The sequence below is a fragment of the Anguilla anguilla genome, chromosome 10 (genome assembly GCF_013347855.1).
Source record: "Anguilla anguilla isolate fAngAng1 chromosome 10, fAngAng1.pri, whole genome shotgun sequence".
Classification (NCBI taxonomy): Eukaryota; Metazoa; Chordata; class Actinopteri; order Anguilliformes; family Anguillidae; genus Anguilla; species Anguilla anguilla.
Genome location: NC_049210.1, coordinates 12,733,056 through 12,752,148, shown reverse-complemented (window position 1 = coordinate 12,752,148; position 19,093 = coordinate 12,733,056). Strand labels below are relative to the sequence as shown.

General features: G+C 38.8%; 1 protein-coding gene across 3 annotated transcripts in view; it reads right to left on the bottom strand.

Annotated features, from left to right (window-relative positions):
- lrrtm4l2 (leucine rich repeat transmembrane neuronal 4 like 2) overlaps window positions 1–15,760 on the bottom strand; it is a 33,898-nt gene extending 18,138 nt beyond the window's left edge. The window contains exons 1-2 of one of the 3 annotated variants that reach the window (XM_035380152.1): window positions 15,661–15,760; window positions 15,047–15,071 (exon numbers count right to left, since the gene is read on the bottom strand). In XM_035380152.1, coding sequence (XP_035236043.1) covers window positions 15,047–15,050 — 4 coding nt within the window. In that variant the 5' untranslated portion in view covers window positions 15,051–15,071; window positions 15,661–15,760. Of the gene's footprint in view, window positions 1–15,046 lie in introns of all 3 variants that reach the window. The other 2 variants (XM_035380151.1, XM_035380153.1) reach the window with 2 other exon arrangements.
- Window positions 15,761–19,093: the final 3,333 nt, after the last annotated feature.

Genomic DNA, 19,093 nt, shown 5'->3' with positions numbered 1-19,093 from the left:
ACTGTGATGCTGCATCAAACTTAATTGTTCCCATTACCCTTAATTCTGTTCTGGCCAACTTTCTCCAAACTGACGTTACTGGCTTGATTTTCTCCATTAAACTCTATGGGCCTGATGAACCTGTGCTGTTTTTATGTATATAACCTCATGAAGATTTTGACATTAATTCCAATTCTTGATTACATGTGCATGTCCTTGGTGAAATCCACACACTTCAACCAAGAAGAGTGACTGGATTTACCATGTCAACTCTTAAAATATCGAGCTTCTTATTTCATGATGTCTGGGTTTGCCAGCTTTATCTGTCTCAACAACAAACCACATCAAAGCAACTTTTAACTCCAGATAGAAAACTGCATCGCTTTGAGAACGGTAATATGTACAATCTGAAGATAGCAAAGAGGTATGAAAACGAGGCCCAGAGGTTCAAGGTGATTTTTTCCCCGGCACTTTAAAAAGCAGAAGTGCACTAGAGAGAGGCTAGAACCAATCAGGCATGTGCAACAATTTACAGAGTCATCAGTTTTGCCCAACAGTAATCCTGTTGATACAGTTTGCGCGCACAACTCTGTGCCCGGAAATCACTCTCCACTTAATTCAGTTATATATCAGTGCAGCTACCCTTCGGAAACCTGCCCCACGAATGTGCGAATATTGAGAAAGGGGTTTAATGGATGCAAATGCATAGGTCTCGGTAAGAACCATGCACCCATATCTCACCGAGGGCAAATCCCAGCTCCCTCTACTTGATATCACAAGACACAATGATCAGTGCTCACCGACTTAATACCTGAGGTTCACTCGCTGAATCCAATATAGCGCTGCCATCGCTCACAAGAATTTACAATGGAACACATTCAAAACGTCTTATCAATTTCCTTGAGTGCTTTTTAAGTGTGAGGGAAGGAAGTGGCTCCCTCGGTCTCTGATTGATCTGCTCGTTGTCGCTGATTGTTAATGGAACATACTACTCAGTAGTGATGGGGACCGTTCCTTTCCTGTCCTTGGGTTGCTGTCTGCAATCTGTTTGATTTTGAATATCTTAAACCGCTGGCAATGCCATGCATGAACGTACTGACCATTTTTAAAATTTATTTTCTTTTTATAGATATTTTGCTTTTAAGCCTCCTTTGGCAATATTTGCTTTCTACAGCCTGTGATCCATTATGCAAAACACTGTAAAAATGCAATATATTTTGTTCATTAATCAATTTAATTACTTGGAAGAACTGCATACAAGCCAGGTTGGTTTCAAACCCTTTTATCTTAGCCTCAGCATCCTTTCATCCAAAGAACAGTGAAAATTCTAACATTACAAATGTTTACAGAATGTGAAAAATGAAGCCTGGACACCAACTGTACAAATATAGCTAGGATTCTGTTTTACAAGCATTTTACTGAACAAATGTGCACGGCAAGCCACATACACGGTGTTCTCCTTCCAAAAAAGAAATGTGAATTTTCTTTTGTTGCCATTACAGAAAATCACATCTATTATTCCTGGTGACATTTTTGCAGAAAGCACAGACATAGAGAGACACAAACACACACACACACACACACACACGGACACGCACACGCACACACACAAAATTCACACAAAATTCACACACACACACACACACACACACAACTGTGATAAGCTGATGTCATTCCACACTGACCAGAAAGTTAACTTAATTTAAAAGTGACTAATTTCAATTCTCTCGCTTCAGAGGCAGTGGTGTTTAGCTCTGAGAAATCTTTGGCAGCTGCAGGGGAGTCAGCCACCACGTCCCTTGGCAGACTGACAAGTTTCGCCAAAAAAAGCGGGAAAAAAAAAGATAATAAAAAAAGAGGACATGCTGCAGTGCTTTATTACACTGACACTAAGTGCATTAGTGCATTACCCCCAGAGGGCTCCCTAGGACATAATCAGGGACAACCTGCGTAAAGTTGTTTTTGCGGAAAGCTCGACAGCGACATTTCGAAATATACGAGTCAGATAAATGCCACGGACAAACATCTCCCTGTTTCTGGTGGTGATGCGGGTGTAATTATCCTGTGATCTGTGACCCCCATAATGCAGTTCATCCTTGATGAAAACACACTTCCTCCCTGAACCCTTACGGGAGCCAAAAGAATCAAACCAAATCACTGCTCCGCAAACCATCTGCTGCAGTGAATGATCCAGACAGGTTAAATGAAACGAGAAAAAGTGCAAACGTTTTCTTACTGCTTATGTGGGTAGTGCTATCAGATCATGTGTGACTTTCCCATCGATGAAAGGTTCACCCCTTATATTTGCCAACGTTTTCTGGTCCACAAAGGGCACAGATTCATGGTTCAAGGTTCAGACAGGATTACAGTGCAGCAGGCCTGAGGCCATCCATGCCACAGCAATCTTGCTGTACCATATTCTTATATTTTTCTCACAATTTAGAATTCTCAAGTGCATTTGCAGGTCTGTTCCGTACCTCTGACCTCTTCTGTTGGTTCTTAGAGCACAGGTTAGCACGTAGCCAGCACCATTGCTTCTTACCCCTCTGCAGTGAGTCAGCTGTATGGTGTGAAACCATTATGTCAGATGACTACACCACTAATAAGAAAATGAGAAGGTTTGATGATAACCACACATTCGGCATCAAGGTAGTCCTTTTACACAGATAGACTATAGACACCTAATCAGCTTCAGTATCTGCTCTTGAGCATTGAGACAAGGAGAACTCCACTGACTGCAACACTCCCACCCTGGGCAATGTTATTATAACTGTGTGCCAACATTTGGGGCCGCCCGCCTCAGCTGTTATTGGCCCATTCAGGATTTGGATTTTGAATGCAAGGAGACAATTAATTTGTGCTTAACACATTACCATATAGCTTTTCTGACAATTACTAGACACAAACCTGGCTTGATTAAGACATTGCCCCACAGAACTTTTTTCCAATAAACAGATACAACCTTGGGAGTGTAAATAAGATCAATTGTCAGCTCTCATATGTTAGAAAATGAACCAGAAAGCATGACTACTGTGCATTAATGTAATTCCATTAAGTGATTAACATAACTGATGACAGGAGAGTGAAAAGCATTAATGCTTCAGAAGTTAATCAGTAAAAGTATGCCATCAGTTGACAGTCATTTTCTCACTGGCAGCTATGACTGCACACTTAAAAAGAAACAATGAGTTCTTGTCACTTTCAGGTTTTTGGCTATTTTCAATGGAAAAAATCCAATGCTTTAAACACATTTTTAAAGAAGGATGATATCTAATTTACTGAAGGTACAATCCAAAAAACCCAGCTAAAGTAGTCTGCTTAATTGCTTTTTTCAAGAGAGTGGGAAAATCTCCATCCCAGAATGGTATTGGTAATTCAGTGATGTTTTACACTTCCAGTGTAAAACAGTGCATGAGAAAGCTCTTTCACCATAAAATTGGAAATTAATGTAACCAGCCGAAGGAAGGTGGCTTCAGTACTGTAGATGACCATTATAAATGTCCCAAACCAGAAGCAGCAAATAGTCATCCTGCATAATAATGAAATAAAACCTGGTATTCATACAGGTACTTTCATCCATGGATTTGAAAGCATACTGCAGTGAAGGGGAAACTCAATTAATCCAAGAATTTAAGCATACAGTGTGTGGAACAACCAGGTCACTCAGTAGGTATAGGGCCCTAAGGCTACGTTCAAGCTTTAGCTTTCAATGACTGGGAGTTCAATGATTGGACACAACAGGCTTCATCAAAACAGGAGTAGGATGACATTAAGTCAGCCAGATTTCCTTAGATTACTGCTGCCTTAGTATCTTCAAGTGATCCACCAAGTTCCCAAAGGTTACCACCTGCCATCAATAAGAAACACATCTAACCTAATTTCTGCTAGCTGAAGCAGTGAGAAGCTACACATGTACAAATGCATCAGAGCAATTAACATACACAAGCAGCAGCAGTCTTTGTGTCTGTGTAAGTCACACTGCAGGGAGCTGAGAGGCACAGGGCGGGTGTGCGTGTGTGTGTGGGTGGAGGGTTCTGGGTTATCACCAATGTTGTAATCAAACCAGCACCCCAGAATTTAAATAATAGGAGCCAAATAGAGAATTTTAAATAGTAGGCCTCTTTACTGAACTGGCAAATCCATACTGGAAAATGTCTAAAACCAAGAAAATAGGGCCCTCATGTTCAAGCGCCATCTCGTTACAGTATTTACCCACTCATAATGGAATAAACAGCCTTCTTCAGGGCAAGACAGTTAAAGGCATTTCTTATTTTAATGTCAACATTCAATGAGAGGATGCAAATTCCCACAGAGTCAGATAATCTGGATGGATTTTTCCTCTTTTTCCCACTGAAGAGAAATACCCCTAACCACTGTTATCTCCCCACAGGGAATGTCCTAAGACCTGTCCCAGGAAAGTGTATCTCCACCAGTTCTGGCCCAAATTATCACCTTCGCACACCATTTCTACCACTTCAAACTGAATTATTCTAATTTACATGCAGCTGGATCTGGCTCTAAAATAAGTGTATAAACTTCAAGACATTGATTATCCGTAAAGAAAGTTGTAAAGAATACTGGTATAGTATACAATGCAACCAATTTCCTCAGGAACAATGAAAAGCTGTGAAGTGTTTTAAATGGCTTTTTACAATTACAAAATAGAACAAAACAGTAATTTTACTGATAAGAAATGTCAGTCACCCACCAGAGAGCTCAGGTGAAATTGGCAGAACAGCATAAAAACATCTAAATATACCACCGAGGGAGTGGTATAGCAAGCTCTAAGAACAAAAGCCACTTATAACATTCCATCATGAGACAGACCATAACTCAACTGTGACAATGGACACATCATGCCTTGGCACCTATGGTTGAAACTATGGTCATCCCAGAGGACACATTAGGATGAATGGGGGAAGGTTGTGATGGTGAGCAATATCCAGTGTTTCCCATTATCTTCAAGCAGACCACTGTTTTTTTGTCCAGCTGAGGATGGACTCCCCATCTATATTTGAGTTTCTCTCAACATTTTTTTCCACCAGGGATTTTTTGTTGTTGTTGTGTTTTTCCTTCCCAGGGTTTATTTTTTATTTTTTACCTCACTTGCTAGATTTTTGGGGGTTCAGACTTGTTCCTGCATAATTTTTCCTGTTAGTGTAAAGAGACAGTGTCTCTGTAAAAACCACTACATCTATACAAATAAAACTGAATTGAACTTTGATGAACTGAATTGAATGTTTTTATGCACTTTCTTTAGACATCACCTTAAGTCAAGAACCCTTTGGACGGTTAACTTGACATGGCTCTACAGACACTTATTTGAACACCAGACCAGTCAGCAATGCAAGACAATTCCCTGTCCTTTCAGCTTCTTGCCACCTAGTTGCATTTCATGAAAAGAAAAAAGAAACCTACAAAGAAAATATAGGCAGCTGAACATGCGTCACAGAATAAACATGTCTAACAGCAGTGGCTAACTCTTATCTCAGCATTAAGGCTGTTTAATGAACAAGAACAGATGATTCCAGGCATCCTTTAAATCAGAGCAAACATTCATCGTTGCTGTGTGCCAGCCTTTTTTATTCATTAGCCAGGAAGATCCAATGGCTCTAGATTGATCAGAAAGATGAAGACAGTTTGTCTCTGTGAAAACGGTATTACACAATGGAATTGCTGCTCTGAGATCAATTGGAGCTCTCTTTGAAGATGGCGACTGGACACGTATGTCCTTTCAGCCAAGAATGGCTTATTTTAGTATAGGTGAACCTTTCCTGTTACCTTCAAGTGCCACTCTAACACAAAAACTACACTGGCACAAAGTCTTAACAAAGCCGATGTACAGCACTGTGATGGGGCAGTAACAAAGCAATCATTTGAAAAGGGATCTGAGAAACTTCACTGGTAACGTCAGGTTGTTGTCCCCCTCAGGTTCCTGGACATTAAGCAGCTGCTGTGATCAGTGCAAATGCAAGACCATTGTGCACCGCATGGCTGATAGTGAAGTACCCGTAACAACCAAGCTTCAACATGTTCTTTACCCTGGGTGCCATTTACATACTGTAACATGAATATCAATACCAATACTTCCTTCCTGGTTTTGGTAACAGTGACTAATACCACAAAAGCAAGCCTTAATAGGCTGTTAGCTTTTCTGTCTTTACCGTTACCTCGCTTCCAGTTTGTGATAAGAGGCTTAGAATATGTACGTGCTGTGCCTATGAAATGTTTTTTTCTCCTTTAATATTGCTAAGCCTTTCTACCATAGCCTGATTCACATTAGATTATACAACACATTTTGCTCAATGGACACTCTACCGATGAACAAGCACTATCATTTAATGTGCAGTGGAGTGGGTAACGCCATCGTCTGATAGGAACAGTAATGTAGTTGAGCATTTGCCAAGTAAAACAGCTTTCCTGCACATGCCCAATATGATATTGAATCCCTTTTCGAAAGAAAAACCCCATTGTGAAAGTTTCATCAATCATATTCTTTCATCACGCCATGACATCAATGGTTCTAGAAATTTGCATGATCACTACCTCAAGCATAAAGCCAGGAATGCTGGGATTGCTTACTGTGTGTCCTACAACCAAAATATAAACCATTAAATTGAAATATTGAAAACTGAAATAGTAAAAAAAAAAAGATACGTTGGATTAATTCCATTAATTTATATCAAAGTAACCTTTGAAGTGAAGGCCAGAAAATGCCACAGCATTACTGGCCACGTGATCTGAATTACATTAAAAGCAGAAAAGATGTCTCATGATGGTTTTCACCATCATTATACCCTCGATAGGAAAACTATCTTTGATACTATCTCCCACAGGCTGACAAAAAAAGAAGTCTTCAATACAAGTCTGTAAATATGCAAAATGTCCATCTGGTAGCATAACACATAGTACATCATGAATTGTTGTGGTTTTGATGCAAGTCTAATGCTTTTAATTTACTTGGTAAAACAGTATTATCGTGTTAAAATTACATTACATATGGACAGTAGCTACCTTTATTTAGACTACAGAGGTGGTTAGCCTGAAACTACAAAACCTCTCTCTCTCTCTCTCCCCCCTCTCTCTCTCTCTCTCTCCCCCCCTCTCTCTCTCTCTCTCTCACACCTAACAAAAGTGAAATAAATCTGCATTGTTGTGTTTAACAACACTAACCATACAAAATCACAAAAGAAATTATATGTGTGAGAGCTGAGAGGCTTAACTTGAATTTTCCTGATCAAAAGAAACAATATCTATCAAAACATTTATATTTTGTTTATTTGGTTACTGTTCACCGAACAAAAAAATAAAATAAAACATAAGTCAAAAAAATGCCCCAGTTAACTACAAAGTTTTAAAAGGAAAACTTGAAATTTGCCCTTTGGCTTATTCGTATCAGAAAAGCACTTTTGCTTTAACAGACTATTCAGTTTAACTGCAAAACCACATGAATGGTGAGTGAATGGCCTGTGATAGATTGACAACCTGTCCAGGGTGCCTCTCGCCCAAGGCATGCTGGGATAGGCTCCAGCACCCCCCATGACCCTGATCAGGAATAAGCGGGTATAGATGATGGATGGATGGATGGATGGATGGATGGATGGATGTATATAAAACCACATGCGCGTCTGTTGGCAAAAAAATGTTGGAAATAATCTCACAGTATGTTAGTGCAGTATTATAAAATAATAACATTTTACATTTATAATTTTTAACAATCATTATCTACACAAAGAAAATCCGCAGACACATTTTATCACCACCCCTGCTAACCAGTCTACAAATAACTTCAGTTTGCATGCCATTTTTCCAATTTTTACTTAATATTAGTTCTCGTCACTTGTTTTGCCTCATTTGTTCATATTCCATCGGGGTTTATACCATTTTCTGATAATTATCACACATTATGGATCAGAACATAACACCTAAAAAACTATTTCTGGAATGGAAATCATACATAAAAAAAATCTGTCATTTTGTTTCTATTTCCCGATTTATAATTCTAAGAAAAATGTGTGAAAAATTCTAAAATTATTCAAAATATTACCACTCATTTTGAAGTGCCTCTTGTCCAGAAATGATAATAATAACAATTATTGTATCTGTGACAAGCTATTTTTTTTAAGGTATGTGTCTTTGATCCCATCTGTCCTGTATCAAGACCTACTGTGACATGTTATCATCTGTTGCCGAATATTCCTGTGGTTGGATTTCAATTGATCTAATATTAGTATTCTCATTGGTATTTAAGCAATGATGTACCCAGACAGACAGGTAGGAGAAAGCAGGACACAACTAGCACAATGCATTTTCTCTACGCCTCGCAAGAAAAAACAACAAAAGCCTTTTTTCAGGACTCAGAGGTCATTTGCTACTGTCAACCACAACCTGAGCTTAGCTCCAAACAATATAAAAACTGATAACAGCACAAGATGTAACAGACCCTTTTCTCAGAAACTCGGGATTTAAATGGTGGTTATGACAGCTGGACAGAAAACATGAGTGCAACCTAGGAGTGCACTGGTATGGATGAGGTAGCCTACTGTAAAAAAGGAACATAACATCTTAATGGCATACCGGGCAGGCACAATTTCAAGAAAATGATTTAACCTTTTACAAAATCAACAAAAATAAGTTTAAAATAAGTATCCGTGAGTTGGATTTACCCAATCAAGGCAGAAAACAGGGCAAGCACTTCTGTGCTGTCATTTGCTTCCATACTTGATTTAGCACCCTAACCACTCACTTGAGAATTTCATGGCTACTCAGCTGTGCTCACTCCACACTGGGAATGACAGAATTGACAAAAATTACTGAGCACATTGCCCGGAACTATACTTTTGAAAGGATGTCTACAGCAGCAGAACCAATGTCTTTATGTTGATAAGCTGAATATAATATATAAATTAATGAACAAACGAATGAATATGTTCAATACATCTTGTAGCTGAATCGAAACATCTAGTAATGTAAGTGGATTTTTCTCCTACTCTTTTTCACTGTTGAATCCCCAGAGTCAGAGATAAAGTTTTAGGCTTTAACGGAGAGTGAGCTTGTATGGTGCTTTATATGGAGGGAGTACCATGTCACCACACTGTAAAATACTGAAATACTATACTGTAAATACATCCTAGCTGAGACTATATACACTGTCTGCAGTCTGAAAAAATAGGCTAATTCCAAACATTGCAAATATAGGATGAAATAATGCTTATACAGATAGTTAAACATCCATTTTGCACTCACAATATTAGTACAGAATAATACTGTGTCAGTGGCTACTGTCCGACATATCAATCTTATAACGATAAGTTACAGTATATATCAGGATGTGCAGCGACTACACTACTGTTTCTATGCTCTGAACATCTTTAGATAACAAAAAGAAGTACCACAAGCTACCACACGCTTTTTGGAAATATAGTTGAGCAAGGAATTCATGCAGTTCTGCTACTCCCCAACACTGTCACCTATAATGTGGAACATATACATTTATGAAACAAGGTCTCTCCTCAAAAACCTAATTTGCCGTTTCTTCTCAGTCTATAGTCCAGACGTTTGTACAGACACTTATTTGGAGGACAACAATTCATTTGTAGCCCATGCAAGCAAGCTATGAGTGCCTGACTGATAAGAGCAATTTGCCAGAGAATGACGAATCACAAACGTACAGCCAACTGATGTTCCTGCCCGCGGCCAAAGCTAATCATGTGCTTCTTTGCCAGGTTGCCATCCACAGCTGGCACTGACATGATCCAGAATGTAGGACCAGTCCACAGCGGCTTTACAGGATAAGCCACTCAACAGCTCCTTGTTCAACATATTTTAAGAGACCAGATGGTACAAAACAAATAATTTGGGAACACAGAAGAACCTCCATTTTCAAACACATGGCACATTGCAACATAGTTTCAAATTACGATCTGTGCAATCTGTGCTATATATATATATGCAAAAGTATTGGGACATTGAAATAATTTTTGTTGTTTTGGCTCTGTACTCCAGCACATTGAATCTGAAATAAAACTATAAATATGAGGCTAAAGACTGTCAGATTTAATTTTATTCTCCACTAGCCAAGTGCAATCACCCATCCTGAATCCAACTGAACATGTGTTTCACTTGCTGAAGACAAGGCTGAAGATGGCTGCAGTACAGGCCTGGCAGAGCATCAGGAGGGAAAATACCCAGTGCCTGGTGATGTCGATGGGTCGCAGATCCATACAGTAAGCTCAACAATGTTTGGAATTGGATTTGGCTCTAAACTCCACAATTTTAGATTTGTAATCAAACAATTCACACGTGTTGAAGTTACAGCTTTTATTAAAGGATGTCTTCATACATTAGGTTTCATCATTACAGTACTTTTTATACCTAGTCCCTCCTTTTCAGGTAAACATAATGTTAGATACAGATGGCTTCACAGATGTTTCTGATTAGTCAGGTGTATTCAACAAGTTTTTCGAAGGCAAAAACTGGAAAATTCTTGATTGGCCAAGTCATTTACCCAATCTGAATCCAGCTGTTCATATGCTGAAGAGAAAACTTAAGACTTGCCCCCGAAACAAGCAGGAGCTAAAGATGGCTGCAGTACAGACCAGAGTACTTCACCAGAGAAGATACTGAGCACCTGGTGATGTCTATGGGTCACAGAATTCACAAAGTTATGGCATTCAAATGATATGTGACAAAGTACTAAACATGACTGCTTTCATTTACATAACATTAACATGTCCCAAAAAATGAGCAGTGGTGGGGTGGTGGGGACCATGTAAAAAAAAAACTGCTGTAATCTTGACGTGGTGAATCCAAGGTTTCTAATACATATCCTTAAATACAATCTGAGATCTTGCAAATTGCAATTACACTGACAGCAATAGAAGTGGCTGCAATAATGGTAAAAAAAACAGTAATATCAGTAAATCTAAAGATTTGCCCCAGCAAGACCTTTTCAGCTCCTTATTGCTGTGGAAACCACCATGATAGACTTTCACAAATTTTCCTTAGGTTTTTATGATTCTCTCATCAAACACAGAAGAAGATAAGCCTCAGAAAGAAGTTCTCTCACAGTATGTGTTATTTTGATTTGAAAAATGAAGTATTCTGGTCTGATTATATTAACTCAATTTTTCTCATCTGCCAATTCATTATTTGGTCATTCATATCATTAATTGTCACTGCATAATGTACATTATTATTCTACAGGAGGTTGCACCTGTAGAGTTTGATTCTTGTGAAAATAAAGATGCATGAAAGAGCAAAAATATTCTGCTTGTCCACAGCCATTGTACCAAAATGGCCAGCGTTAATTCAACTCTAACAGAGTACATACGTGTCTAGTAGGGACCATATGTACTCTGTAAGGGTTGATTTAACACTGATAATTTTACTATTTCGCTTTGAGGTTGAACTACTGTAAGTCAGCTCATACAATGATGTAGCATGATACAAGCATAAGACATCCTGGGATCTCAACTGTCACTCTCTCTATGGGTTCATCCTGTTGTTAGAATGTTCTTGGAGGATCATGTGTCACCATTTGCACAGTGTAACTTATTTCACTATAACCTTCTGGTACGATGACAGTGCATATAACAGTTAAGCTTTTGAAGTCTGTGATTGCCAGACTGGAGCTCTGCTGAATAACTGCGGCATCGCTTGCAATGATGTATCTCAGCCTCAAATACCATGCAGTGAAAAGGCTCAAGCTTACTCAGATTCTATGAGTGGAATGCAAACGGAATCAAGCAAAAAAACTTCCACAACCTGCTATGACACATGATTATGAAGCATGCAGCTGTGTCATTTCTAATCGTGGCCATAAATGCATTTTGTGTTGCTATAAAACATGGTTAATGACAAATGGTAATAACTGGCACAATCAAAAGATGAATGCAAATGCACATCCTATAAGAGAGATAACTTTGATTGTGGTTATGCTTGATAGGTTTCAAATAATGGCATCAGAATACCAGACTACACCACTGAAAAACTGTCAAAAGTCAGAAGGAATACATAGTGTCTGCCTGATATAATTATGTAAGACAATGTGTTACAATTATATATTTACATTAGTACAATTATAATTTGTTGTAACTGCCTGCCAATATTACAGTACAGATGAAAGGGCTATACTGTGCTTATATATATATATATATATATATATATATATATATATATATATATATATATCTAGTTTAGCCCTTCATCTGCACTGTAATATTATATATACATACACTCAATAGCCACTTCATCAGGTACACTTTCTCATTAATGCAAAGAGCCCGCTCCTCCCAACTCCAAACAGCAAATCACGTGGCTGTAGACATGGTGAAGAGGTTTACTCTTTTGTTTGACCAAATATTAGAATGGGCAAGATGTGTGATCTAAGTGACTTTGACTGTTGGAATAATTGTTGGTGCCCGACGTGGTTGTTCTAGAATCTCAGACATGGCTGCCCTCCTGGGATTTTCATGCACTACATGAAAATGTTAGGCTTTCTGTTGAGCTTACAGAAAATGGTGCAATAAACAAAAAAAACATCCAATGAGTGGCAGCTCTGAGGCCAGAAACAACTTGTTAATGACAGAGGTCACAAGCAAATGGGCATAATTACTCAAGCTAACAGGAAAGGTCACAAATGTACAAAAAACAGCTGTTTACAACAGTGGTGTGCACGATGGGAATCCCTGAATGCACAACACATCAAACCTTGAAGAAGATGGGCTACAGCAGCAGAAGGCCAAGCCAGGTTCCACTCCTGTCAGCTAAGAATAGGAAGATGAGGCTGCAGTTGGCACGTGATCACAAAAAATAGACGACTGAGATTGGAAAAATGTTGCCTGGTCTTACAAATCTTGATTTCGAAAACCATGGGTCCATCCTGCCTTGTGTTAATAGTGCAGGCCGCTGGTGGTGGTGTAATGGTTTGGAGAATGTTTCCTTGACACATATTAGCCTCTCAATACTGACTGAGCATCATTTTAATGCCACAGCTAAGCATTGTTGCTAACCATGTGATTCATTTCATGACTATGGTCTACCCTTCTACAAATGGATACTTCCTTCAGGATAATGTGCCATGTCACAAAGCACACATCATCTCAAGCTGGTTCCACGAACATGACAGTGACTTCAGTTTACTCCAATGGCCTGCACAGTCCCCATATCTCAATCCAATAGAGCACCTTTTGGATGAGGGGGAACAGAAGGTTCGCAGAATGAATGTTTGGTTCACAAATCTGCAGGAACTGTGTGATGCTATCAAGTCAGCATGGACCAGAATCCCTAAGGGATGTTTGTAGGATCTTGTTGAATCCTTGCCATGAAGAATTTAGGCTCTTCTGGAAGCACATGGCGGTCCTACCCAGTACTAGGTAGGTGTACCTATTAAAGTGGCCGGAAAGTATATATATATATATATATATATATATATATATATATATATACACACTGTATATAGCTTACCCATATCCTACTATATTAAGCTTCTGGTGAAAGAAAAATGCAACCATTTTATTCTAAGCATCCTGCCAGTATTCTCCTTTCAGCTCCCAGTATTGTGTGCATATTGAAAACTGAAAAAGAAAAAATAATAAAAATATATATGCTATGGCTCAGTCCAACACTGCTCTGTATTATATAAATTATTTATTATGATATTAAATCTAATAATCTAATTTGTTCTAATTTCAATTACTTACTGCACACATAAAATAGAAAACATTCACACTAAATTGTCAACCTGTTTCGTCTTATTAACAAAGCCTTATTGAAGAAGAACGTTTGCTTCCCCCTGTGCATCGTAGAGAGGAGGACCATTTATCCTCTTAAGTACTAGCACTGCTTGTTCATTTCACTGCTTACTCATGTAGAAGATATCTGTAATGTTCAACCAATACCACTGGCTTAATTTGAACGATTCCCAGAATGATTGTCTGTATAAAATCCGGTATTGACAGAGCGGGAGAAGCAGCGGTAAGGTAAGGTAGCCTACTTATTCAACAGCCCACCTGATTGTGATCTAGTAAAGGAATAAAATGCACATTGGACGTTTAATACCCTCAAGTGGAGACCCTTTTGAGAAAGGATGTAGTTTACTGTAATGTGGCAACGGGAAGACACCGTTAACAATCTTGTCACTGATGTCATCTGCCCACGTCTTTGCCTACAACGGTAACTTGCTGCAGAAGCACAATAAACATCATCAGGACAATGCATGAGCTACCGTTTGGCCACAGAGACATACAATAATTTTTACAAGCACACTGCAGGTCATGTTACACAAACGACCGAACGCAAGCAACCAAATCACAACTAATTACGATACTTATTCAAACCACAGTGTTACCATAGCAATACTGCATTCAAGCAACAATTGTCAATATGCTGTTGCATTTTTGCCCTTATCTGAATATATCAGATATGTGCGGTATGCCTATGTTCATGCCTACCAAAAGTAGGAGGGCACGATTTGCCAGACTTGCATACAGTAATTATCTGCACCTTGCCTGCGATCAGCGTGTCATTAGAGCACTAGCTAGCACTTAGTTAATTGGCAGCCATGTTCAATGATGCATAGATATGCAGCTGGTACAGTGCATGACACCAGGCAGACACACTTAAATTAAACCACTGTCAGAGAAATACATGGGATACCATAGGAAGTCTGTAACTGTCTACACATCTACCGTTCCGTTGTCTCTTGCCGTAACGTAGTTAGTTCATAGACCAATTTTGAATAATGTGAAAACAGGCTTTACAACCCAGCAATTAATAAATGTATTTATAGCTGCAAATAATGTTGAGTATAACACCAAACCACTTCAAACCATTCGAATGAGCATGTTTCCCTTTCCCCCCGGGCACGCATCAACTTACTGCAAACAATTAAAATAACCTATACAGTAAATATACCAAACGATTCATTGAAGTAACCATGTGTCCTGAATTATCTGGCATAGACACATTCGTGAACTGAACACTGACAGGCAGTTTTTTGATTTGTTAGTGCCCGATTTACTGAAAACATTTATTGCGCATACCATGTAGCATTACGTGTACTTACCCATGTCGCGCGTCCAGTTGTTTCTCTGTGCAAACACCCCAGAAAAGAAGAAAAAACAAGAAGAAACCCTTTAAAATTCTTGAAAACTGCACAAAGCTTTGTTTTCTAAAATTCGTCTTCGAGCCAAACTGTGCCAGCCGCTCAACCGGTAGCACAGATCGGGACGCAGCTGTCCTTCCTTGCGACAAAGGAAATGGGTAAGATAAAGAAGAAGTGTGTATCAACGACACCTCAATTTAATTTTAACCCCAAACACCTTGCTGGACCTTCTATTCACCCAGTTTCCTCAACATGTAGGCGACACAATTTAATGTTCTACGACCGTGAATGATCACAAATGGGTAATTTTAAAACAGGAACAAAATTATTATCCTCTCGTCCTGTCGGGTGTTCTTAAATTGAAATTCGTAGTACACCACAGTACCACCAAAATAAAGCTTTCAAAAAAGTTAATGAAATGCCAATAAATATACAATTTTTACCCTAGAATATTCTGCCTGTAACGTCCATTCAACTCATATAGAGGCAATGCGACAGTCAGCACTGAAGAAAAAGCAAAAATAGCAGCCTTGAGTAATTCTGTAGGTTGGCAGTGAGTGAATGAGAGTAGGTACCGCGTTGGGACTGCTCTGCCTGTGCTGTATGTTCAGTGTGAAACAGCCGTGGAGAAACAGCAGCAGTGCTGAAGCTGTGGCAGAGTGCAATCTCCAGGCTACTTAGCCTACTCCTCTCTCTCTCTCTCTCTCTCTCTCTCTCTCTCTCTCTCTCTCTCTCTCTCTCTCTCTCTCTCTCTCTCTCTCTCTCTCTCTCTCTCTCTCTCTCTCTCTCTCTCTCTCTCTCTCTCTCTCTCTCTCTCTCTCTCTCTCTCTCTGCACATGTATGGAACATTTGAAATAATAACTATCCATTGATATAGTTATATATCCTATGAATATAGTTAAAATTTAATGCTTATTTTCTCGCTGTGTTTGACTCTTGAATTGGAATTTAAGTTTAGAAATGTCTCAACCCAATCATGAATCTATGCTCATCAGTGACTCTACTTTTGAACAATACATAGGCTAAGACCACCAGCTATAGTAGTAGTAGTAGTAGTAGTAGTAGTAATAATAATAATAATAATAATAATAATAATAATAATAATAATGTCACAAAGTGAGAGATTATTTTAACTTTATACAATTTAATGTTGCATGAGCTAAAAAATCTGAAGATGAGACCACATCTAGTCTTCAATATGTAAGTCTTATTCAGGGATGGCTGATTTTATGTTCTGAGTGTCCTATTCAGAATTCAATCACTGTGATTTTTGAACCACTGGAAGCCTTAATGTTGTTTCTGTAGATATAGTTGCAACATTAATACGCTTCTGCTTCTGATATCCTGATTTGGGTATTTAGAGAGGCCCGCAAGTACTCACTGTAACTCCAGTTCAAGCAGCTGTTACTATGGGAGCTAATCCCACTAGGGATAAAAGGTTCCTAATAGCATCATGTCGTCTTGTTTTCACATAAAAGGTTTACATGCAGGTAATCCTGGGACTATGCATTCTGAATTCAGACTTCAAATTAAAGGTAAGAGAGATACTTGTTCAAGAGATAGTCTTTCCACACACTGTTGACATTGGAGTAAAATACAAGTAAGAGCCATCTCATCAAGTACTCTATATTGTTTTTGCTTCCGTATGAGGCGAGTAAACGGTTTGACTGGCATCCGTCAGCTACATTAGCAGAAGCCCCCGAGTAAGATTGCTCTCTGTCGGTGCTTAAAAGATAACTCCCTTAAAATATTCAGAATTTCAGTTTGGAATCACATCGTGTCAGGAAAATCCACATGTTCCCCTGTAGCAGATCCTATCAGTTTCAATCCTGTCACAGCCGCTAATGCCTGTTAGGCCAATTTGGAAACTCTATGTGACTATCTGACCGAAAATCTCTATCTTTGTAGGGTCAAAAAAATCCTAAACAGTGCAGTATGTTAGCGCAATGGAATGGAATGCAAAACTGATCATTAATAAGCAACTTCTGTTAATTCATTCATTTTGGGTGTCATAGTGCCGAAAATGCTCAAATGAAACCCTGCACCCACACCGACCCTTTTCCGATAAGATTGGGCACCCCTGGTCTATAGCATTAGATGTTAACTAGCCTGTGATGCAAGTGATTTGCATGTAGATATTATGGGGATGTGGGGTGGGGTGGGGTGGGGGGTGGGGGGTGGGGGTGTTGGGCTTGCCCACCTCTCCCCCCACAAAATGGCAGAGGTACACATTAAATTATGTGGAAGTTGATCGTGATGACCCTGAACCCCTCTCCCAATCCACCTCCTCAAATGCAAATGCACCTACCAGATACTGGAAAACAGGAGAAAAAAATGTGTGAATTGACTGGAAGAAAACTTAAAAAGTACGCCACCTCCACCAATTTTGTCTGTTCTGAAGTTCTTCAGTTTGTCAAAGCCCAGTATGTTTGTATTTCAACCTCCCCCACAGCCCCAAAAGGAGCTCTTGGCTTTGCTGCTATGCCTGAGTGACTGCATATGAGTGTGAATGACACTTAAATCTCTGGGGAAAATTCAATAAACCAAAGACAGGGAAGATGATCCAAGAGGAATGTTTACTTTTAAGTCTATAGTAAGAACCCCTGTCACTGTGCAGAAGTACTGGCTGGCAGTATGACTTGTTTTAGACTTTGGATGATAGCAAAAGAAAAAAAAAAGAAAAAGTCCTGGACTATAATGACAACATTTTTTTAACAACAAGCAGAACTAAGGAGTAATTCTAAGACCAGAATAGTTTTAAGTAAACTGTTTAAATTAGCATTTGTTTGCTCCTCTATGCCAGTCTGATTTTTGGCAGTAAAGCTGGCATGAATCTCAGACTTTGCATTCATGTCAAATGTAATTATACTACAACGCTCTCATCATCCACTGAAATCAGCATCTGCTGTGGCTTTTCTGGTAAATAAGAGATAAGTGGCTTTATTAGCATCAGGCTTTTTAAACTCCAACATCTAAAATCTGTACCATGTGACAACAACAAGTAATATTTTCAATATTTAGAGTTGTTGCTACAGTTGTATTTTATTATTCATGGTGTGCTTTACTTCAAAAACCATTAGGTAGCTATTTACATTCTGTCAATACACAAGTTTTTGTAAATATGTGAGAGTAGTAATTGGTTTTGTATATATTTTGGATTCTTAACTTTTTCTGGAGTGATGAGTTCCATTGAGCGATGTAGAACAAATTAGGTTGATCATTCTGCAGTCAATATAAATGAGAAAACATGTTTTGCAAGTAAGACAGAATGTCATTTTATTTTCTTGATAGATAGTTTCTGTACACATTTTTATATATGCCTTGTGATATCCTCCTAAGAATAAAACATATTAGAAGTGCTTCACTGTTGATGGTAAGGAAGCTCATGGCCAAATACATTACTGATTCTAGATGATGAGCGAGCACTCAATTGAAAAACCTGTTAACCACCATGGAAGGATATAGGTATATATAGTTTCATGAAGTAAACAACATTTAAAGAAAAATGAAGAAAGTAGCTCAGATAGCTAAATTGTTCTGTTAAAACAACAGCATTTTTGTTTACAAAAATGGATTTGCAACCCCCCCCCCCCAAATGAAGCTTTGCATACAGCTTTTTTATTTGTGTGGGCCAGTGCAATGCTGCTCAGGCCACATTGCCCCTCTGTAGGCATAATTCCAATGCTAAATGCCAGGAACTAAACAGACTTTGCCCTGTAGGCCTTGAACCTGGCTAACAGAGGCAGTGAGACAGTCCAGCAAGCCAGAGCAAGTGAAAGTTTTAAAGTGCTCTATTGCTGATTGTTTGTCAGTTGTCTGAGCTCATGTTCTCATTTTAGATGTGTTTCTTTGTATGCTGAAAGAGACAACAGTGTGGTCATTGTCATTACTTACCAAATTCATTTACTAGCCTTGAGAAACTTTTGAACCGATGAGTAAAAGTTCTTGAATTATATATTTCTGGTATGTTTTAGCTCCAGGAGGTTGTCTTTAATCAGAAGCTTGGGA